At 52.4% G+C, this 23,141-nt stretch overlaps 2 protein-coding genes across 2 annotated transcripts; one reads left to right on the plus strand and one right to left on the minus strand.

Annotated features, from left to right (window-relative positions):
- Positions 1 to 1,401: 1,401 nt before the first annotated feature.
- LOC306657709 (charged multivesicular body protein 6-like) lies at positions 1,402 to 2,368 on the minus strand. The gene has a single exon (XM_079133969.1). The coding sequence runs from the start codon at positions 2,343 to 2,345 to the stop codon at positions 1,740 to 1,742; it is 606 nt and encodes a 201-aa protein (XP_078990095.1). The 5' UTR covers positions 2,346 to 2,368; the 3' UTR covers positions 1,402 to 1,739.
- A 2,321-nt stretch (positions 2,369 to 4,689) lies between these two features.
- WDR45B (WD repeat domain 45B) lies at positions 4,690 to 22,916 on the plus strand. Its single transcript, XM_079130239.1, has 10 exons — positions 4,690 to 5,263; positions 8,483 to 8,557; positions 14,515 to 14,616; positions 15,855 to 15,942; positions 16,791 to 16,885; positions 17,727 to 17,917; positions 20,177 to 20,262; positions 20,848 to 20,949; positions 21,334 to 21,455; positions 21,702 to 22,916. Exons 1-10 carry the CDS (start codon positions 4,966 to 4,968, stop codon positions 21,806 to 21,808), a joined length of 1,266 nt encoding a protein of 421 aa, XP_078986365.1. The 5' UTR covers positions 4,690 to 4,965; the 3' UTR covers positions 21,809 to 22,916.
- Positions 22,917 to 23,141: the final 225 nt, after the last annotated feature.

Genomic DNA, 23,141 nt, shown 5'->3' on the forward strand with positions numbered 1-23,141 from the left:
TGGTTGTACATGAAACAAAGTCACACCCTTTGCATAATGGTACATGTACATAGGATAATGATGTTTGTCTCATTCTATTCCTTCCTTCCCCCACTCCCTCCCCACCCCTCATTTCCTTCTACACAATCCATCCTTCTTCCATTCTTCCCTTACCTGCCCCCCCACCCCTCCATTATGTTTCATCATCTACTTATCAGAGAAATCATTCAGTCTTGGTTTTTTGGGATTGACTTATTTCACTTAGCATGATATTCTCCACCTCTATTCATTTACCTGCAAATGCCAGAATTTTATTCTTCATGGCTGAATCATATTCCATTGAGTATATATACCACAGTTTCTTTATCCATTCATCTATTGAAGGGCATCTAGGTTGGTTCCACAATCTAGCTATTGTGAATTGAGCTGCTATGAACATTGATGTGGCTGTATCTCTGTAGTATGCTGATTTTAAGTCCTTTGGGTATAAACCGTGGAGTGGGATAGCTGGGATAAATGGTGGGTCCATTCTAAGTTTTCTGAGGAATCTCCACACTGCTTTCCAGAATGATCGCACCAATTTGCAGCCCCACCAGCAATGTATGAGTGTACCTTGTTCCACATCCTTACCAACATTTATTATTGCTTGTATTCTTGATGATTGCCATTCTGATTGGGGTGAGATGAAATCGTAGGGTAGTTTTGATTTGCATTTCTCTTATTACTAGAGATATTGAGCATTTTTTCATATATCTGTTGATTGCTTGTAGATCTTCTTCTGTGAAGTGTCTACTCATTTCCTTAGCTCATTTTTAATTGGGTTATTTGTATTCTTTTTTTTTTTTTTTCCACAGGGCAGCAGGCCAGGCAGGGGCCGACTTTAATATGGGGCCGACTGGGGCTGAGGAGGAGGCTCCTTGTCCTGGTGGCCCCTGCTCATGGGCCAGCGAGACCCCAGCCAGGTTGTCTGATGGCAAAACAAGTGCTTGCATGAGAAGTGGCTTCCGGGCTGAGCCTCCTATCCTGGCAGCTGCTGGCTCAGGAGCTGCTGGCTGGGACTGCCCAGGACAGCCACAGGCACATGGAGGGTGCCACAGCTGCTGCAGCCAGTCTCACCATCTCCTTCAGGATGTCTTTTCTGGGCGGGGTAGAGCCACTGGGCAGAGGGGCAAGGCCAGGGCTCCAGGAGTCAATCTAGCAGCGACAGCTCCCTGGCCCAATGCCCACAAAGGCTGGAAGCTTGTCTGGGGTGTCAAGGTAAAGGAGCCACAAGGTTCTGAGGTGTCTGCCCCTAACCTACGGGGAAACCGAGGCACGTCAGGGTCTCCCCGGCTGCAGCTCTCCACCAGCTCATGGGCAGCAAACGAGGGAGAGGGTGGGAGGGGCCCGGGGCCCGAGGCCTGGGGCTGCTTTCCCCACGGTGCTAGGGCCAGTGAACGGCACCAGGGACGGTGGCAGACCTGGGCCTCGGCCACCACGGGAACCACCCCGTCAGAAGCCCGGCCTGGCCAAGGGTCTGCATGTCGCTGTTTAATCCGGAAGAAAAGCAGAACAGCAGCGCCACTGTGCAATCAGACTACACCGTGAGGGGACGCTCCAGAGCCGCTGGGATGTGGGTCTGCGTGTGCTGCTGTTCCGCGCAACAGCACCTTCGGCCAGCCTGGCCATGCTGGCCTCCTGGGAGCCCTGTGGGGCTGCCACACACCCAAACTCCGTGGGCTTGTCCTTGCAGAATCCCTGCGAGTCCTGTGAAGGCTGAGCTACGAGGCTGCCACCAGGTCTGCGGGCCTGGGTCTGACCTTGACAGGGGTTTTTTCTGGGTGTGTTTCAGAAAGGGGCTCCGAAGGAACCTCCGGGAGCTCTAGTTGTTCCTCAGCGATCGCGTCCAGCTCCTCCAGGATGGCGTCTTCATCTTCCTGAGTGAAGTGTCCTGCCAACAGCTCATCTATTTGCCGCTGGTACTCCACGGCCTCCTGAGTTTCATCTAGGATCCTCTCCACGTCCTCTATAGACATCACCTGGTGCATCTTGTTCAGACACTCATTCCCCACCTGCAGCCCCTCCAGCACCTTCATCTCAATCTGGGTGAACTCGATGCTCTGGACCATGGCCTCCAGGCTGCTGATCTGGCTCTCTGTCCTGTCCAGGAGCTGCTCCCGGTACCGCTTCTTCTTGAGCAGCAGCTTGGCCCGTTCCTTCCTGCCATCTCGCAGAAGCTGCCTGGCCAGGGCCCGCTCCCGCTCCAGCTGCTGCGTGACCCTCTTCTGGTACTGTCTCAGCTTGTCCCGCTGCTGCTTGAGTTGCAGGATGGCCCTGTCCTGCTCGGTGACCCGGCTTTGCTTCTTGTGGCCGAACAGGTTGCCCATGGCGGCCCCGCGCCCGCCGCCGCCACCCCGTGGCCACCGTCGGGTTATTTGTATTCTTGGTGTAAAGTTTTTCTGAGTTCTTTATAAATTCTGGAGATTAGTGCTGTATCTGAAGTGCGTGTGGCAAAGATTTTCTCCCACTCTGTAGGCTCTCCCTTCATATTTTTGATTGTTTCCTTTGGTACTGGCACCAAAACAGACGTGTAGACCAATGGTACAGAATAGAAGACACAGAGACAAACCCACATAAGTAGTTATCTCATACTAGACAAAGGTGCCAAAAACAAACAATGGAGAAAAGATAGCCTCTTCAACAAATGGTGCTGGGAAAACTGGAAATCCATATGCAGCAAAATGAAATTAAATCCCTATCTCTCACCCTGTACAAAACTCAACTCAAAATGAATCAAGGACCTAGGCATTAGACCAGAGACCCTGCACCAAACAGAGAAAAAGTAGGTCCAAATCTTCATCATGTTGCCTTAGGACCAGACTTCCTTAACAAGACTCCCAAAGCATAAGGAATAAAAGCAAGAATCAATAAATGGGATAGATTCAAACTAAAAAGCCTTTTCTCCCTGATCTTATCTTTTCCCTGATCCCACAGCTGCTCTGTGCACAGGGAATGGTACCTGTCATGCCACTGCAGCTTGAGTTCTCCCTCAGCATTCCTGCATGTGTGGCTGATGTCTTTGTTTTCTGCTTCTCATTTCCCCATGGCTCCACAGGGATGTGGATGCTGTCTGTCCATCACTGTACGGACAAGCACTTGGATGTCTCCATGAATGGCTTCTCCATTTTCTTACACAGATGGCTCAACTCCCCTGACCCTGGGTGGAACTCTTCAGTGTGTGGTTTTCTTCCCTTTTACAATCTCTCTGGGTGCCCTGACCTTGACACAAGTAGGCCACGTTGGCTTGAGCAAATGGAGCAATCTGAAAGAATTCTGTGATGAATTTCTTTCTTGGCTTCTTGTGCTGATACATTATGTAATGTTTCATTTTTATGAATAAGAAGTTCTTTATTATAAAATGCATGTGTTTCCTCTTTTACTCTTTCCTGGCTAACACCCATCTGAGACTCTGAGACTGGCAGGCAAGACCTGTGCTTTCTGCCCACCTTGCAGCTGAACAGCTCCATTCTGAAAATGGAGCCCCAACATCTCTAGCATCTGAAACTTTCCAAGCATGATATGATGCCACAGGTGATTCCTTACCTGACCTCTTGTGACAGGGTCCAGTAAAAACAAAAGTACACTAAACCATCATATAAAACTACCTTCCAACTTTATGTACAGGTTCTATATGAAACAACTGAATTTTGTATTTAGATTTGTGTTCCATCTGCAAGATACACACACACACACACACACTATCCCCAAATACAAAACAATCATAAACATGAAATACTTCTGTCCCAGGAATTTTGGATAAGACATACTCTACACAGGCTGGGTAGCTTAAATGGCAGACATGTACTTTCAGTCCTGAAGGCTCAGCGGGAGAATCCACTGAAAGCCTCTCCCAGCTTCTGGTGGGGGCCAGGAATTCTTGGTGCTTTCCTGTGGTCCAGGCACTCCAATCTCTGCTTGTTTCTTGTGGTTTGGCCCAAATCTCCCTCTCTCTTCTCTTCTAAGGACGTTGGTTATTGGATTGAAGGTTCACCCTAAATCTAGGACAATCTTCTCTTGAAATGTTTGAATGCATTTACAAATAATTTTTTCTAAATAGGATCACATTCAACCCAGCCTGCCGGTACATGCCTGCAATCGTAGCAGCTTATTCCAGCCTCAGCAACTAAGTGTGGCCCTGTCTCAAAATAAAAAATAAAAAGGACTGGGGATGTGGCTAAGTGCCTCTGGGTTCAAGCCCTGGTAAAAAAAAAAAAAAAAAAAAAAAAAAAAAAAATCACATTCTGGAGTTGTGGCTCAGGGGTAGAGCGATTGCCCAGCATGTGTGAGGTGCTGAGTTTGAGCCTCAGTACCACATACAAATAAATAAAGTAAAGGTACTGTGTTGACCTACAACTAAAAAAATATTTAAGATTAAAAAAAATCACATTCAAAGAGTCTGGTGGGATGTATCCTCTAGGACCACCACTCAACCAATACAGGGGGCAGGACTCTGGGCTTCCTCCTCGGACGCACCTACCCGGAGGGTGGACAGTCACTCGCAGCTTCAGCAGGAGGAGGAAACAGTAAGAGCAGGAGGACCGGGTGAGAAGCAGGAAGACAGGTCTGAGAGCTCCTCAGAGATCAGGGCCACCGCGAGGAGGAGCACAGAAGCGGGAAGAGAGCCAGGCGGGCCGCCCGCCCGGGACGCTGCTGCCGGAGTAGAGCCCGGGGACCGGCTGGGAAGAGGGCGCGGAGCCGGTCACCTCTGTGCCCAGGAGGTCAACAGCTTGTCCCCGAGAGGCAGAACTGGGGTGGCCTTGTCCCGGAGTCACCTTCCCGTGTGACTCCTGTCGCGTCGCGGTGGGACGCGCTTGACCGAGTCGCTATCTCGCTCTCCCTTGTCTGTGGAACCCGGCCGGTCCCCTGCGGGTGGATGCGCTCGGCGCTCCTCGCCGCCTGGCCGTGGTTGGATGCGCTCGGCGCTCTCCGCCCGCCTGCCGCGGTTGGATGCACTCCGCGCTCCCCGCCTACTCTCCCAATGGTTGGACGCCCTCGGCGCTCGGCGGTCTGCTTGTCTGCGCACGCGCGCACGCATGCACGCACGCACGCACGGTGGCACGCTCGCCTCTACGCCCCTCGCTTCCGGTCGCGGCGGCCTCCGCGCCGCCGGTCAGGACCGACCGCCGGGTACCGGAGGGGCATGCGGCGCTGAGGAGGGGCGGACCCTGCGGCGGCGCCATGAACCTCCTGCCGTGTAACCCGCACGGCAACGGGCTGCTGTACGCCGGCTTCAACCAGGACCACGGTGAGGCGCGCGGCCGCGCTGCCCCGCCCGGCCCGGCCCACCTCTGCCTCGCCCTTGGCCCTGCCCGGGACCCCGGCCCTTGTTCCTCGAGACCCTGGCCCTGCCCCAGACCCTTCCTTCCTTAAGACCCAGGCCCTGTCCTGAGGTCCTTTCTTCCTTGAGTCCCCCGGCCGCCCCCAGCCCCTTTCCCAGACCCCGCCTCTGGCCTTGGCCCTGCCCAGAGAGACCCTGCCCCAGTCCATTCCTCAAGACCCCCACCCTGCAGCCTGGCCCCGAGCCTCCCATCTGGAGACCCTGTCAGTGCCCTTCACCTGGGCCTCTGAGGACCTGGGCAGGTGGCTGAGGCCTCCTGGGTTGGGGTGCTGGGCTTCCTGGGCCCCACAGGGTCGTAGGTACTTGTGAAGCACAGTCGAGATTCCATGGGCGGTGGAGCTGCGTGATGGACGACCCCTGCGAGGCCATGACCTGCTGCGCGCGGGGTCTTACCTGATGTGGGTCCATCCAGAAAACGTTGGCCCCGCTAGTCTCCCCTTTGGTTGGTGGGTTGGGAGGACCTCTGCGGCTGGCCTCTCGGTGCAGCTGCAGTCCTGGGGGAGGCGGCCAAGAGCCATATTTCCAGGTCTGCCCACCAACACTGGCCCAGGCAGCCGGGGTCTCTGGGCTGGTCTTCTCTGCCTCACCTAAATGTCATCATAGGGGAGCTGTTCAGACATCGTGGGCCTGGCGGGAAGAGGCCACCGTGGTGCTTCCGATGCCTTTTGTCCTTCCTGGCTCTGGTGGCAGTGGCAGGGGTGTGTACTGCCCCCCCCCCCCTTTGGGTGGAGGATTTCTCTGTAAAAAAGTGTTTTTAAGATAGCAAAGGCTATGGACGGCCTCCTTAGAGAGTGGTTTTCGACCTTTGGGTGTTGATAGTACTTTCTAACTTATGATTAAAGTATATTATGCAGAAAAGTGCATGTCAGGTGTTGGGCCTGGCATTTTCCAAGGCAAGCACACCTGTGGCCAGCACAGGTTGCAAGGTTGAGTACACCTGTCAGTGCTCCATGCCACAGCTGCTCAGGCGCCCAGCTGACTTCTGGCAGTATAGGTCAGTTTTGCCTGCTGCCATACTTGTTTCTGGTTTTGTTTTGCTTTTTTTTTTTTTTTTTTTTTGTCGTTGTTGTTTTGTGGTGCTAGGGACTTGTACCTGCTAGACAAGTGCTCTGGCCTTTTCTGACTTTTATTCAACATCATGTTTATGAGGGCTTTTTAAAAAAAATTTATATTGTTGAGTGTGGTAGATGCTTCTCTTTGATATGTAGTGGTCCTTTGTGTGAATAGATCACAATTGATTTATCCATTTTGTCACTGGCAGGCATTTGGGTAGTTTCCAGCTTTTGGCCTCCATGAGCATAAAAGTGCCACTGATTATTCTAAAACGTGTCTTTTGGTGAGCATAGGTTCTCATTGCTTCAGGGGGTGTACTCCTGTGTTCCCAGGAGCAGAATGGACAGCTATTGTAAGGCAGACAATTTTCCTCTACTAGCAGGTTTCAGGGTTCTCTTGACTCTGCACCTAGCTTACACTGCGTGTTTTCCACCATTTTGGCTGGTGCACAGTAGGTCCTGTTGTGCAGTCTCTCTCTCTCTCTCTTTTTTTTTTTTTGGTACTGGGGATTGAACCCAGGGCCTTGTGCTTGTGAGGCAAGCGCTCTACCCACTGAGCTACCTCCCCAGTCCCTGTCATGCAGTCTTACCTGCATTTTCCTGATTCCTTATATTTATTTACCCTGTGACTGTCTTCTTTGGTGTTTTTGTTGGGCTGCCTACCTTTTGCTTGTGGATTTATGAGAGTGTCATATATGTATGTATATGTGTGTGTGTAAACATTGTTTTCAGAGATTTTTTAAACTTTATTATTTATTTATTTTAATGTATTTTTAGTTGTTGATGAACCTTTATTTATATGCGGTGCTGAGATTTGAACCCCATGCCCCACACATGCTAGGCAAGTGCTCTACCACTGAGCCACAACCTCAGCCCCTTGTTCATTTTTTAATGTGACGCTGAGGATTGAACCCAATCCCTCACACATGCTAGACACACACTCTACCTCTCAGACACAACCCCAGCCCTGGCTTATATATTTTACACAAGGCTTTGGTCAGAATTATATGTGTTCTCATGAAGAGAAATAACAGACTTAAAACTTAAGAAGTAGTAGTGAGAAAGGAAAATAATTCAACTTTGTTTTCCATATTTTCCAGCAAGGAGAGTTTTGCTTCCTCTATCTGGATTATGTGATTCCGGTAGCATAAAGAGGGTGTTGTGCCCTGGCACAGTTTAAGAGACAATAACACAGCACTCCCCAGAGTTTTAGATGCAGCCCAGGGAAACTACAGTTCAGAGCATGAGTTCAGTGCAGCTCCTGGAGTAGCTGTCACGAGTCCTTGGATCTGTCTGAATCTGTGGTTTTCTAAGTGACATGGTATGCTTTTCCCATTTGGAAGGGTGGCTGACAGAACAGAGCCGTGTGGTTCTAGAACTGGAAAGAGGATCAGAACCAGGAGAGTGGGATTGGAGAGGCCTTTGTACTGGCTTTCAGCTGGTGCAGGAACTAGACTTTGTAGCAACTCATGTGAAAAAGAACTGGAGGGTTGGTTTTTTCTCTCCTGGCTGAAACTTTGCTTCAACTGCAGTTGGATGTTGCCCAGCCCTGCCCTGAGACCCTTCCTTCCTCAAGACCCTGCCTGAGTCTTGCCACAGGAACCAGCACAACATCCTCTGGAGGTCTGAGTGCCTCTCCAGTTTCTGGCAGTGCCTTTTACTTGACATTAAGCACTCGGGTGTGACTTAGAGATGGTGTGGGGGACCTCGGGACTTCCCTCCAGGAGGCCATTCAGTAGGTGGGGAGAGCAGTCTGCGCTGTCCCTGGCTCAGGCATCTAGGACTGCCCTCTGCCCAGCACCTTCCCTTCCCTTGACCCAGTGCCTTAATGCTGGCCAGGATAGCACGCTTTGTGCCTGTCCTCCTCCAAAGGTGGATGTTCTTGTTGGCTGTTGCCCCTCTGGGACCCAGTGTGATACCCTGACATAGCATGATGTGTTTGTGGAGGGGAGGCCAGGGAGCCTGGTGTGCCCTGTGGTAAGGTGCTGGTTGAGGATTCCAGTTTCTCCAAGCCCTTGCTTTTGCCACAGCCGGCCTTGGGATTAACATGTCCCTTTCACCTCCCCTGCTTTAGGATGCTTTGCGTGTGGGATGGAGAATGGATTTCGAGTCTACAATACTGATCCACTCAAAGAGAAGGAGAAACAAGGTAAGGGAGGGGCAGGCACTTCTGGACTTCCCCTGGCTGCACTCAGTCTGCCTTATCTCAACCTGGGAGAGATGCCACCTCTGTGGGGTGGGGCAGGGTGGTGGTGGCTCGTTTTGACAGGTCAAGGGGGCTTGGGTCCTTTTAAACTGGGGCAGAGTGGAGGTCTTTCTGTGAGCCCTGCTGCCTTCTCTGTTGGATCATCAAGGTGTGAGCTGTTTGGAAGAGGAAGGTGTATTGGTGTAGGTCTCTTTCACTCTTTCTTTGCTGGAGGTGATGCTGTAGGGAACTCAAGGTGGGTTTAATCCCGTCATGTGGGACTCAGTGCTCCCCAGGCAACCAAGGCTTAGTGTTGCAATGAATTGCAGCTGCTGCTGTTCACTTATTTCAGTGTCTTACTCTGCTTTCATGAAATGGAAGTTTTCCAGAGCTGGGGTCAGGAATTGTATGGTAAATAAAATAAGGGGGTGCTTTTCCCATTGCCAGGGGAGGAGGTCGGCCCTGCAGGTGGGGCATCTTCAGACTTGTTTCCCTTCTTGTGCATTTCTCAAACACTTGTGTTCCCTGGCCTGTCCCTGCTGGGAGACTGTCCTGCTGCTGGACAAATCTCAGGTAGCCACTGGTTCAAGCAGCAGCCCGTTCTCCCTGTAGGTGGGGGGTGAAATTCTTCCAGAACTGGCCTCTTCTCAGGAGGGCATCACTGCTGGGATGCTGAGTACTGGTGTCCATCCTGCGTTGAGGGCTCTGAGAGCAGAACCTAGCAACCTTGGCATACAATGTTTTTCTTTCTTTGAGTTGAAAACGTTTGCTCTTCACTTACAGGAAGAGTTTTACGGCCCCTCTCGCAAGTCAGAGTTGCCAGCCTCCTGGCTCTTGACTTTGGGCTATAAAACCAAGGGTTCCTGAATCAGAAGTGCCCCACTGTCTGAGTACTGTCCAGTGAGTAGCAGGCGGGAGGCTGTGCACTGTGGCTATGCTGGATGAGGGATGATTGGTCCCAGATGGGTCAGGGTGGTAGAAGGGTTGGTTCACACTGCTCAGAGCAGTGTGCAGCTTGAAACTTAGGAATTGTTTATTTCTGGAACTTTTTGTTTGATGTTTTTAGACTTCAGTTGGCCACAGGTTATGGAAATGGAAACTGGAGAGAGCAGAACCGCGTGTTAGGGTTCTGCTGTGCAGTCAGTCAGTGGACCAGTGAGGGCTGCTGCTGACCGTGCCCGCAGCATGTGAGTGCTGTAGTGTGTTGACAGCTTTGCCTGCTGCGGAGGAGTGGCTGTGAAGTGTTGTGAAGCAGCTGTGCTTGCAAATCTCAGGGGCTCTTTATCAAGTCAGGCCCAAGCGATGAGGTGTGCACTTCGAGTTGTCAACATGTTAACAACTGCCTCCTATCTGATAACTGCTTTCAGTAAAGCCAGAATTTCTTATACCTCAGACAAGAAGAATCTGAGACTCCAAAGTTCTAAAAACCTGTACCATTGTCATGACCTCGCACGTGTGCCCGCCCTCCCCTGTGGCTAGGCAGGCTGTGGTGGGGGAGCTTGCTTACCCTCCATCTGATGAGAGAAACCCCACAGGGCATCGTAGGAAGGCCCCTCTGCACTTGTGGGCTGGGCTGGTGTGGCGTTTCATCAGCTGCTTCAGAGAAGAGCTGGCTTGCCTTCCTTCCTGTTTTGTCTCTGTGGTTTACTCCCGGATGGTGAGGAAGGAAGCTCGCCTCTCCTGTTGTAGCAGTCCGTCCTCCGTCTGGGTGCTGGGTGAGGAGACCACAACACAGCTGCTTGGCAGGAATAGGAAGCCAGTGGTGAGGGAAGCCTCTTGGGTTTTCTGGTCTTGCAGGTGGGTGGTTCCGAGATGCAGCCCAGGTCTCCTGCACGCCTGCAGTGATCCTGCTCTTGAGGCAGCTCAACTTCCAGCAGCACTGCTCCTCCCTGCATGGCCTTGGGCCCAGGGGGAGGGGCTGCCTGGGGCTGGCTGTGTTTGAGAAGGGTGCATTTCACCTGGCAGTTGCTCGGGCATACAAGAGTACCCACGCCAGGCCCACACTTCCTTAGACGACCATCTCACCTTGCTTGGGCTGCAGGAGGGACTGGCTGTCAAGCCTCCTGACTCTTCTGGATGTGGAGTCTGCCTTGGTTCTTTTTTTCTTTTTTTTGCAGTGCTGGGAATCTAACCCAGGGCCTTGTGCTTGCAAGGCAAGCACTCTACCAACTGAGCTACCTCCCCAGCCCTTCTTTTTTTTTTTTTGAGGTGGGGTGTCACACAGTGACCCAGACTGACCTTGAATTTGAGATCTCCCACAACCTCCAGTAGCTGTGACCACAGGTGTGTGCCCCGCACCTTCCCATTTAGTTCCCACGGCTTTGTGGCTTGATGTTTTTCTGGATTGCTTCAATCAGCTAGAAAAAAAGTGTAGAGGTAAACAAAATATTTGTGTATTTTAATACGTAACAAAACACGTAGGCTTTTTGTTGTTGTTAAAGGCTTACAGAAAATTGTTTAAAACTTTGAAATTACTTTTGTGCATGACTTAATGTGCTTGTGGCAGAGCTCTCCAGTGCTTTCTTTATGGGAGCACCTTAGTGCTCCTTCGTTCGGAAGTCGTGCTTCCAGACAGGGCTTTGTTTTCCCATGACTGGAGTCAGGTCTGCTGAGGGAGGAGTGGCGGTGAGGTGCTGGTGTGCATAGTGCAGACACTGGATGGATCCGAGGAGTCCCGGCTGCACCTGGACTCCCCCACTGCTTTCTGAAGCCCCCAGGACCTGTGGTAAGCAGTTTCACCCCTGAGGCACAGGAGTTCTTGCATAGCCACATTTTATTTCTTAGACTGTGGTAAAACCATAAAATTTACCGTCTTAACCATTCTTTTTTTTTTTTTATTGTAAACAAATGGGATATTGTTTCTCTGTTTGTACATGGAGTGAAGGTGTACCATTTGTGTAATCATAAATTTACATAGGGTAATGTTGTTTGATTCATTCTGTTGTTTTCCTTTCCCCCACCCCTCCCACCCCTCTTTTCCCTCTATACAGTGCTTCCTTCCTCCATACTTGCCCCCCTCCCTAACCCTCACTCTAACCCTAACACTAACTCTTCCCTCCCCCCATTATGTGTCATCATCCACTTATTAGCAATATCATTCGGCCTTTGGCTTTTTGAGATTGGCTTATCTCACTTAGCATGATATTCTCCAGTTTCATCCATTTGCCTGCAAATGCCATAATTTTATCATTCTTTATGGCTGAGTAATATTCCATTGTATATATATACCACACTTTCTTTATCCACTCATCAATTGAAGGACATCTAGGTTGGTTCCACAGTCTGGCTATTGTGAATTGAGCCGCTATGAACATTGATGTGGCTGTATCTCTGTACTATGCTGATTTTAAGTCCTTTGGGTATAGGCCAAGGAGTGGGATAGCTGGGTCAAATGGAGGGTCCATTCCAAGTTTTCTAAGGAATCTCCACACTGCTTTCCAGAGTGGCTGCACTAATTTGCAGCCCCACCAGCAATGTATGAGTGTACCTTTCTCCCCACATCCTCGCCAACCCTGTTGTTGCTCGTATTCTTGATAATCGCCATTCTAATTGGGGTGAGATGGAATCTTAGGGTGGTTTTGATTTGCATTTCTCTTATTACTAGAGATGTTGAACATTTTTCCATATGTTTGTTGATTGCTTGTAGATCTTCTTCTGTGAAGTGTCTATTCATTTCCTTAGCCCATTTGTCGACTGGATTATTTGAATTCTTGGAGTAGAGTTTTTTGAGTTCTTTATAGATTCTGGAGATTAGTGCTCTATCTGAAGTATGATTGGCAAAGATATTCTCCCACTCTGTAGGCTCTTTCTTTGCATTGCTGATAGTTTCCTTTGCTGAGAGAAAGCTTTTTAGTTTGAATCTATCCCAGTTATTGATTCTTGCTTTTATTTCTTGTTAACCATTCTTTAAAAAAATTTTTTTTTTTTTTTGTCAGTGGATCTTTTTATTTATATGTGGTGCTGAGTATTGAACCCAGGGCCTCCCATGTGCCAGGCAAGCCACTGAGCCACAACTCCAGCCCCTTAACCATTCTTAAGTGTACCGAGATCAGTGTTGCTATATTCACATTGTGTTCAATAGACTGCTATAATTTTCTGCAAGGGGATTGCAAAACTGCAGCTCTGTACCTTTAAGCAGTTGCTGAGCCCCTCTGCAGCCACTGCTGACCACCCTCTTCTTTCCGTTCCTCTGACTTTGATGGCTGTGGAAACATAACGCAAGGGTGATCTGCAGCACTGGGCTTTTGTGCCCGTGGCTTGGATTAACATGAGGTCCTCAGGGCTTGTCCGGTGGTAGTGTGTGTCACAGCTGCCTTCCCTTTCAAGGTGAGTGATGTCATGTGTCTACACTGCATTTACTTATTTGTCAGCGAATACTTGAGTTGCTTCTGCATCTCGACTTTGAGTAGTGTAGTTATGAAAACAGATGTGCAAGTCTGTTTTGGTGGTGGTGGTGGTTTTTGGATATACACCCAGAAGTGGGATTGCTAGATCTTGTGGTGGTTTCATTTTTAGTTTTTTGAGGCTGCACTATCAGCACACCAGGTGCCAGGGTCCGCAGGTGCTCCCCAACACTTGGTGCTGCCTGTCTTCCTGATGATCACCATGTTGGTGGGCACGAGGTGGGATGCCTCTAGGTTTCATGTGCACTCCTCTGATGCCTCATGGTTGGGTGTCTTTTCAGGTGCCTCTTGGCAGGATGCACATTTTTGGAAACCTGCCTATTTAGTTCCTTTGCTAAGTTTTAAATAATTGAGGTAATTGATTTTTGTTGTTTTAAGTGTTCTCATGTATTCTGAATATTAACCTCTTGTTAGATAAATGATTCGCAAATACTAAGTTGGATGTTTTCCCATTTGTTTATTTCTGTTGTCATAGCCAGGAAATCATTGCCAAATTCTTTTCTACAGGAGAATTATTGCTTGGGGTCTTTCTTGTAGGTCTTCAGTGCGTTTTGAGTGGATGTCTATGTATGGTGTGAGGGGAAGGTCCAGGTTGTCCTCCCCCTCTACATGGATAGCCTCTGAGCTGTGGGGGGCATCAGGAGCCCTTCCTTGGTTCTGGCGATAGCCATTGGGCATCCTTTTAGGCGTGCACAGGTGGAGCTGCATGCCAACTGGCAGCCCCGCTTCCTGTTGCATGGTGAACCACTTTAAGGAAGAGGGTCATATCCTGGCTGCAGGGAAGGAGCCGTGGGCTTTCACAAGTCCGAACCACTCCTGGCCCAGAGGAGGAGGAGCTGCTGTAACCACTTGGATGGGTACCATGGCCACCTCCTGTTAAAGCCAGAGTTGCCCTGAGGTTGCTTAACTTGTCAGAGGACTCTTTACTTGTCTGGGAGGAAAGTTGTCTGCACCATGAGCAGCACTGCCCGCCTCAGGTGTAAATCTCCTGGAGCAAGCAGGGTGCCCTTAGCTCCCTGTGCAGCTGAGACTGGAGAGGGACGTCCAAGTAGGTTGATGTCCTGACTTCCAGGCTTTGGTTCTCCCTTTTCTCGGCTTGTCCACGCTGTCTCAAGCTCCAGGTCATTGCACAGACCTGGGGGCCAGGTGGGCAGTCCTCACCCTTGCTCCCAGGTTGCATCCCTGAGAGCCTTGGCATCCTGCCATCACACACCTGGAAGTCAGGCATCCGGTGTGATTTGGGAGCCGTTGAGAACTGGGGGCCTAGTGGGGTGGATGGGTGGAGGCTGTTCCCTGGGAGCTCTGTGGCATCCTGAGCTGTGGGTGTGCCCTGTGCTGGGCAGAGTCAGATGCCCACCCTGGCTCCTCATGTCACCTGTCTCATGTCTGACATGGTTGGATATGAACTGCCACTTGAAAATGAAATGCTGAGCACTACGAGTCTGACTTTAACTGTTTTAATCGTAAAACATACACATTAACTTACTACAATTGTCTTCTTGAAACTTGTCATTTCAGAATTTTTAGAAGGAGGAGTTGGCCATGTGGAAATGTTATTTCGCTGCAACTATTTAGCTTTAGTTGGTGGTGGAAAAAAGCCAAAATACCCTCCCAACAAAGGTAAGGTTGTTAGCCCCTTAAAAGCTTACCCTGTACGCAGCGGTGCAGTCTGGGGTCTGCGGCCAGTGTGCCTTTCCCTCGTAGTCCTGTGAGGTTGGAAGAGCCTCCAAGAAGAGTGGTGGGTGCGGAGGACTGCCCTGTGCTATGGCAGGTGGAGGCGTGTTCCACCCAGGTTGCTGCCAGGAGTGTCACAGTTTCATCCTGAACCAGGGTGTGGGCAGCACTCCACTCAGGGCCATGGAAGAGCAGGAGGCCCAAGTTTGACTCTGGGCCGTGTGGAAGGGGCTGCATGGGAAGTCTGGGCCTTTTCAGATGGAGGCCTGGAGAACTTTGCCCTCCACCCCCATAGGCACCAGGCCTATAAGCAATTCTTACTGTTGGTTGAGAAAAGAGGGCTTAAGAAGAATGAGACCCAGAAGGAGGTTAGGACTTGGGGTAGAGAGGATGGGCCTCAGGGCCTGGAATGCCAGGTGGGGCTGCCCAGGAGGGGACACCATGCAGTCTGCATTGGGAAAGACCACAGCTAGAAGCAGAGCTCCCGGTTTGAGGTTGTGCTGAAGAGGAGTGAAGAGAGGCTGCCAGCAGGAGGGGCGTGTGAGCAGGCACAGTCCTGAGAGGAGCAGGCACTCCAGAGGATGAGCACGCCTGTTTCTCTATAAAACGGAAAACTTCCCTGCCCTCTCACCACCTTCTCCTTCTCCTCTCCGTCCTTCCTCCTCACTTTCTAAGCGGGATCAAACCCAGGGTCTCACCCGTGCTAGGCAAATATCTCCCCAAACCCTTTTTATTTTGAGACAAGGTCTTGCTAGGTTTCCCAGGCCCGCCTTGGACTCTGATTCTCCTGCCTCAGCCTCCTGAGTTGCAGGGATGACAGAAGCCCCTCTTTCTGATGGGGGCTTTCCCAACCCTGTAGCCCTCAGTTTCTTTCCCTCTCCCACCCCTCCTCTCCCTCCCTCTCGGAGGCTGTCTCAGCACTTTTGCACTCAGTTGCTGTGGTCAGGCGTACTTTTTGGCTCAGGCAGTGTAGCCAAGGAGGTGGTGTCTGCTGGAGATGGCCAGGCAGGGAAGGGCTGGCAGAGTCGGAAGTGTGCGTGCACATGCAAAAGGCAGATGGTATGCACGCTGTGCGAGGGGTGGGGAGCAGGGAGGTCTGGGGGTGAGTGCCCAGGCACGTGCCGGCCAGGAGAGGGGAGTGGTGGGAGGTGGGCCTTCCCTCCAGGCCTGCTTTCTGGTCTCAGTGATGATCTGGGATGACCTGAAGAAGAAGACCGTCATCGAGATAGAGTTCTCCACCGAGGTCAAGGCTGTCAAGCTGCGGCGAGACCGGTAGGCTTCCTTTCCCTTGACCAGGTGGCCAAGGTGCGTTTCTGTCCGGGGGAGATGTTTAGGGAAGGGTGTAGTGACGTAGTGATGGCTGCCATTTGTGCCCAGTGAGTGTGAGTCACTTCTGTTGCTTGGGGAGAGTGGGGAACAGACTGGCTTGGGGGTTGTGACCTTCAGGACCTGCCCACCCTGGACAGTCACAGTCGGGGCCTCAGATGGTGCCTCCGTAGGAGGTTCCTGGTGGAGGGCGGAGGAACTTTGGGAGCTCTGGTGTTGCAGCTCTCACCTGCTGGGCTGCAGGCGGCTGGCCGTTGCCCAGGGAGTTCCTGCCTGTCCACCCAGATGGCACAGAGCTTCACCTGAGCTTGTCTCAGCCTGATGTGACTTGCGTACTCTGCAGTGTCCACTTCCACCAGTGGGGACAGGACAGGGGTGCTGACCTGCATTCCATCTGGGCTGGTGTTTCCATTAAGGTCACTATGTAGACCTTTCATGACGGATGCTCAATTGGCTCAGGGGCCTTTCCCTTTTGGGCTTTTCCTGATTGTTGGGAGGGTGTGTGACAGCGTCAGGGCTGAGTCCTGCCCTGGGTGAGGTGCAGGTGGTGGTGTCCCTGAGGCTGACCTGCCTGGTGAAGGGGCCTGCTCGGTGGTACGTGGCCCTCCAGGGCTGGCCTCTGGGCCTCACGCAGGGGAGTATAGCCCAAGACCTCTCCCAGTGGGCTGTGATTCAAAGCTCAATCCTTTCTGCGTGTAGCATGTCCAGGGTTTATTTCAGAATGGTAAGAACAAAAATCACAAGATGTCCACCTCCGTTTCTGAGGAGTGTCTCTGATGGTGTGTCTTTTGCAGGATTGTGGTGGTCCTGGACTCCATGATCAAGGTGTTCACCTTCACGCACAATCCCCACCAGCTGCACGTCTTTGAAACCTGCTATAACCCTAAAGGTGAGCATACTGGGCGTGTGCCGGGCTGTGCTGCTTGGCTTCTCATGCCATCCTCAGGTCCTGGCTCTGCACCCCAGGTGAGTAGGGAGAGGTTCTGTGCCACAGCTGGGGATGTGCCCTGCAGCCCATCTACAGCCAGAGCCGACTCTGTCACCTCCGCAGGGTGCTGCCTCAGCATCTCCTTCCCTCTTCTGCATTAGAGGGCGTTTGCGCAGACTTGCATACACGTGGTGTCGTCTTCACGTCCTTTTATGACGTTCGGGTTTAGCCCTAGCTCTCACTCTTATTTTGGTATGGCGTCTTGGTGTCCTGTGCAGGCAGGCCTGAAGCCCTGGGCTCCCCAGCAGTGGGTACTTTCTCGTTCCCATAGCCTATGTTTCTGTCCTGTGCCAATACTGATTTCCTGAGCTTTAAAGTAAATCTTGAAACAGGTGGCAGTGGTCCTCGGGTCTCGTCCCTGCCAGAGGGCAGCAAGTCCCTTTGCCATTGTCCACATCAGCATGTCAGTTGATGTGGCCAGGAGCTGGTGATGTCGGTCTCCCGCAGGGGTCTGGCACCTCCTGCTGCCGTTTTACCTCCTCCTGTGCTTTTGCTTTACGTTCTCATTAGGCGGCCCCGTGAGAAGCCATGGGCAGGAGGTGTGCCTTAATGAACTGTTGAGCACATGGTTCCATTACGGGGCACTGCTGGCCCCAATGTGTTAGGCGTCTATAAACATGTACCAGTGAGGGACCTATGAAGGTCTGCTGTTTCTTCCAAGGTTTTGGAAAGTAGGTTTTGGTTGTGAAAACTCAGGCTTTGGCTGGTGGTCAGCTCCTCACATTTTTTTCTGTCTCTGTAGGCCTCTGTGTCCTGTGTCCCAACAGTAATAATTCCCTCTTGGCCTTCCCGGGCACCCACACCGGCCATGTGCAGCTCGTGGACCTGGCCAGCACTGAGAAGCCGCCCGTGGACATCCCCGCCCACGAGGGCGTCCTGAGCTGTGTCGCTCTCAATCTGCAGGGCACAAGAATCGCAACTGCCTCTGAAAAAGTAAGCGTGTGGGTCTCCTTGTTGGTTGTGCTCTGGAGCCTCTGGAGCCTCTGCAGAACCCTCCGCTGCCAGTTGCCAGGTGACCCTTTCTGGGCTGGCCATGCCTGTGACGGGGTTGAGGCTGTGACTTCACATGTCATCTACTTTATTTCTAGTTCTTCACAAACGTTGAAGAATACAGTAAGAATACTTAAACAGCAGTCCTGCCAGGCATGGTAGCCACGACTCTGATCCCAGCGACTGGAGGCTGAGGCAGGGGGATCAAGTTCTAGGCCAGCCTCGGCAAGCAGTGAGACCCCATCTTAAAATAGAGAGGCCTGGGGATGCGGCTCAGTAGTAGCCGCACCACCCCACTCAGTAAAACGGCACACTCCCCGTTTCTTATCGGGAGGCTCAGTGTGAGGTCGCACTGTCGGTGGCACAGCCTTCCAGGGCCACTTGGTTTCTGTGCTGAGGCCTGGGCAGTCTGGTGAGTGCCCAACACCCCTTTCCCCACCTGCCTGGGAATATCTCTGCCTTAGGGTGTACAGCACTGACCATGTGATTCCTCAGCTTGCCTACTGTGAACAAGTAATTTTTTAAATAATTTTAAATCTGAGTTCTTACACTTCTTTTAGCCTGTTAATTCAGATTTTTTTTTTTTTTTTTTTTTTTTTTTTTGGGTGCTGGGGATCGAACCCAGGGCCTTGTGCTTACAAGACAAGCACTCTACCGACTGAGCTATCTCCCCAGCCCCTAATTCAGATTTTTAAAAGAGAAGATTGAAACCTTTTTACTTCAGTTTTCGTTTAAGATTATAAGCCTCGGATCACCTTTAGGAAGTTGTAAACCGTTCGTGGTGTGAGCGCGTGGACCAGTGACTGTCCACCTGTGTATCAGCCATGTGGCCCTGCTCTGCCCTGGCCACCTGGCATATGCTGCTGCTGCTGCTGCTGCTGCTGGAGGGTGGTGTTGGACCACAGGGACGGGGCTGGGCAGCTACATTCAATCTTACATGTTACTCTTCAAAATACTACATCAGCAGCACATAACACGGCAACAATGCACGAACACCGTCCCCCTCCTTTGCGGCACATCTCTCCCTGTCGCCCTGGGTTCTCTGCCCTCCTCTCCCTGCGTCTGTTGTGTTTTGAAGCAGAGCCAGCGAGCGCAGGACTGTGTGCTCTTCTAGCTGCCACCTTGCTGCCTGGGGTGCCCTCCAGATCAGTGGGTGGCTGGGTCCTGCCAGCCCTACAGTGCTGGAGACGGTCACCAGCTCATGAGGCTGCACTTGGCATCTCCCGACTTGGCAGTGGTGTGGAGCCAGGCCGTGGATCTCCTGGGTTGGCCACATGGGTGCAGGGCCCGTGCTCCAGTGGCGTACCCTGTGCTGCCGCTCAGCAGTGAGTGGCATGAGACCTGCAGGCCACGGCCAGTGCTCGGAGCACACATGGGCAGCCAGGCCAAGCTGGGAAGACCAGCCAATTTCCCCCAGGACTGGGACTGAACCCAGGGCCTCACCCTTGCTAGGCATGCACTCTACCACTGAGCCACATCCACTGCCCTCGTTTGTGTTTTTTAAAAATCTGAGACAGGGTGTTGCTGAGTTGCTCAGGCTGCCTGGAACTTGCCATCCTCTGCTGCAGCCCCCAAGTGGCACTGCCGTGCCAGTGTTCAGTGTGGTCCTGGGTTACAGTTCAGCTGTCACCCCTGGGGATGTGCCCTCCATGTGCCCCACAGGGGCTCCTGCTGCCTCCCAAGTGGCCTGAGAGCTGGTTTCTGGTTGTGGTTGGATGGAGGCTAATGCTTGCTGTGAGCTTGGCAGTCCATGTTTCTCCCAGCTGTCAGAATTTTCTCAGGCATCTTCACTTTGGAGGAAATGTTAGAAACAAGAAGCGTTCTGAGTCCTTGCCTCTGTTCTGGGGCCGTCTCTTGCAGGAATGCCTTTCCATCCTGCTGTGGCTCATCCGTGGTGGGGTTGTGGAGCCCCTTTTCTGTTGCTGGTGGGAGTATGGTGTGGGTCCATGAGAGTGGGGACGCCCTGGCTGGCTGTTTCTGTTGGGACTGGCCAGGGGAACGGGTGTGCGGGCCAGTCTCCTGAGCCTTGTCCTGAGCCCTGCCCTGTGCTGTGGGACCTGGAGCCACAGGCAGAGGGACAGAGAGTTTCAGGCTTCATGGGGAGGGTTTGGGGGAGGGTTGTATGGGCTTGCGAACTATCATTTCAGAAACTAACTGGATTTGTGAATCGTTGATAATGAAACACTTCACTGTTTTTCAAAGGGGACCCTTATAAGAATATTTGATACTTCATCAGGGCACCTGATCCAGGAGCTGCGGAGAGGATCCCAAGCGGCTAACATCTACTGGTGAGGACACTGGCTCCTCGCCTGCAGCAGAGCCAGGCTGGGTCTGCCTGGGCACACCTGGCACAGCTGGCACAGGCGCGGGCTCTTGGCTTTGTGGTGTCAGGTTCTAGCCCTTTCACCTTCACTGTGGGAAGTGTGCTCAAAAATAGAACCCTTGCCTCTGCTCCAGCCGTTCCCTGTTCCCAGCAGTTCTAGGGCCACACTCGTTTATCGCTAGCCACTGCAGCCAGTCAGCCTGACGTTGGGCTGCTCTCTGCACCACAGGGTCCCTGGTGCTGGGAGTAGGAGCCTGTCCTACCTGTCTGCTCTCAGGTCAGAGGCCACGTGTGGCCACTGCCTGCCCAGCTTCTGACACTGTCCCTCAGGGGCAGACTGTACCTCCCTGGCAATGGGGCTTTGACCCTCCAGTTTGGGTTCCATGGTGAAAGATGTTGGCCTACGAATAGGTAGGGCACGTCTTAAAATTGCCTCAGGTGTGGGGTGTCCAGGTCTCCAAGGTGCTGGCTGGCAGGCGTGCTGTGCAGGTTGGGTCTCTGGTCTTTCCTGCATCTGCAGAAATCCAGCTTTGTCTGTTTTCCTTTGCAGCATCAACTTCAATCAGGATGCTTCTCTCATCTGTGTGTCCAGTGACCACGGCACAGTGCACATTTTTGCAGCTGAAGATCCAAAGCGGAATAAACAGTCCAGGTGGGTTTGAGGAAGGCAGCTACCAGGGGTTTTCTGGAGTTAGGGTTGGACTTCACACAGGGCCGGGGGAATCGCCTTGTCATCTCCTCGGGTTCATGAGGGCATGTCCAGTGCTGCCTGAGGCCCTGTTTTAGGCCCTGATCCCAAGTGTTCTGATGGCACTGGGAAGGTTAATTTGACAGCAGGAGAGTCTGTGCCTTTCATACCAAGACCATATCTAAGGTGGTCTTAGAGAATTTATTAAAGAAAGTAGGAGTCAAAGAAACATGGGTCCAAAACTGGGCCAGGGAGAGGTCTGGGTGTTGGTTGCAGCCGTCTGGCTGGTGGCCTTCTGTGTCGCTTCACCTGTAACGTGTCCGTCTCCTTCTCTCTTTGTCCTTACAGTTTGGCATCAGCCAGTTTCCTCCCCAAATACTTCAGTTCCAAATGGAGTTTCTCCAAGTTTCAGGTCCCCTCAGGCTCTCCATGCATTTGTGCCTTTGGAACAGAGCCGAATGCGGTCATTGGTAAGTGGCCCTTCCTGGGAGAGGTAGCTCCAGGGCCTGGAGCCACTCTTCCTGCTACTGGTGTGGGGTTGCCTAGGGTTTTCCCAGGAGCTCACCCAGTATCCTGTCCCACAGCCACAGGGGACAGGCATACGTCGAGAACAGTTAGGGCTCGGCCCAAGAGGCCCCTGTGTTCAGCACAGTGAGGCCTGCTGCTCTCGATTCTTGGGAAGGGCCCATGAGTAAAGTGGTCTCCTTCTGTCCCAGCAATCTGTGCCGATGGCAGCTACTACAAGTTCCTGTTCAACCCCAAGGGCGAGTGCATCCGGGACGTGTACGCGCAGTTCCTGGAAATGACTGATGACAAGCTGTGACTTCGCCATGAGCAGGCTGCGCTTGCTGCCTAGTGCCCCGGTCTCCTGGGGCTGGTGCCCGTGCCCCGGAGCCTCATGGGAACGGGGCTGGAGGACTGCCCAGGACCTCAGTCTCGAAGCCATACGTGGTTCTCTGCCTTCCTGAGAAGGGCCTCCCATTTCCCGTATTAAAGAGAATGCTCATCACCACACCTGGATATGCAGTGGCTCTGGGCAGCCCACACTCGCCTGCCAGCCACTGCCCTTTAGCTCAGCTGTGACCTTCGCTAGTAGCTCCAGCACATCCTCTACTGATGGCCTCCATCCCAGCCTAGGGACAGGGCTGCCCAGGAGGGGCACATTGAGGTCTGTTCCTGTGACAGATCTGTTGTTTCTCTGAGAAGCAGCCCAGTGTGAGGTCAGCAGTGCGTCACCACCTGAAGCCTGCGCCTGCAGTCCTGGCGCTCTGGCACATCTCCCTCAGGAGCACAGTCTGCTCTGTGCCTCCAGGGGCTGTGCCCACCCTGTCGGAGCCATCAGGCTGAGGCAGACACCCACCCTCCTGCACAGAGCTGTGTCCTTATCTGGGGGAGGGGCTGTGGTGCTGCCCTACCATCTGTGGGCACAGAGCAGCATAGTCTCCGGAGTGGTCCGTGAAGGAGGGCACTGCTGCTGTGGGCAGCAGCACCCGCGGGCCCGGTGGGTCCTGCGAGTGTGGGGGGAGATGCCTCCACCATCCCGCCCACTCCCCTCTCCTGCCACCCTCCCTCCCCAGCACTTGTGAGTAGCTGCACACTAACCTTCTGGGAGCCAAAGGCTCTTGCCGTTTTTAACACTTGGTGACTGCGATAGGTCGCGGGCTCCACACTGTGCTGTTGAGCTACATGTTATTTTCTTAAATTCCTGTTAGAGGAGCTTACTTCTGTGGTTTTGATTTTAGGTTGCAAACTTTTAAAATCTGCATAGCGGCAAGTTACTGTTTTGCCGGTACCTTTGCTGTCCTGTGGTCCGCTGTCTGTGAGTTCCCATGTCAAGTATGCATGTTACCTATGTGTGTTTAATCATGAACTTTAATTTTGCACACTTATTTGTACGGTTTCTTTAAATAAAAGTGACTAATTTTGTTGTACTCCACCTGTACAGTATGGAGCAGTGCGCTGGGGGGCCCTGCGTCCTCTCCTGGTCATGATGCCTGCTGAGGGTGGGTCTCAGGACCTCCTGGGCACCCCACCCACCTGCGTGTGGCTGCATGGCCCCTCTGGAGGAGGGAAGTCCACAGGCAGGGGCCAAGCGCTCTGGGAGCATCAGGCTTGTCTTGGAGAGCAGAGGCGGGGACAGCAATGCCCACTCTCCT

This window comes from Sciurus vulgaris (assembly GCF_902686455.1).
Source record: "Sciurus vulgaris genome assembly, chromosome: 3".
NCBI lineage: Eukaryota > Metazoa > Chordata > Mammalia > Rodentia > Sciuridae > Sciurus > Sciurus vulgaris.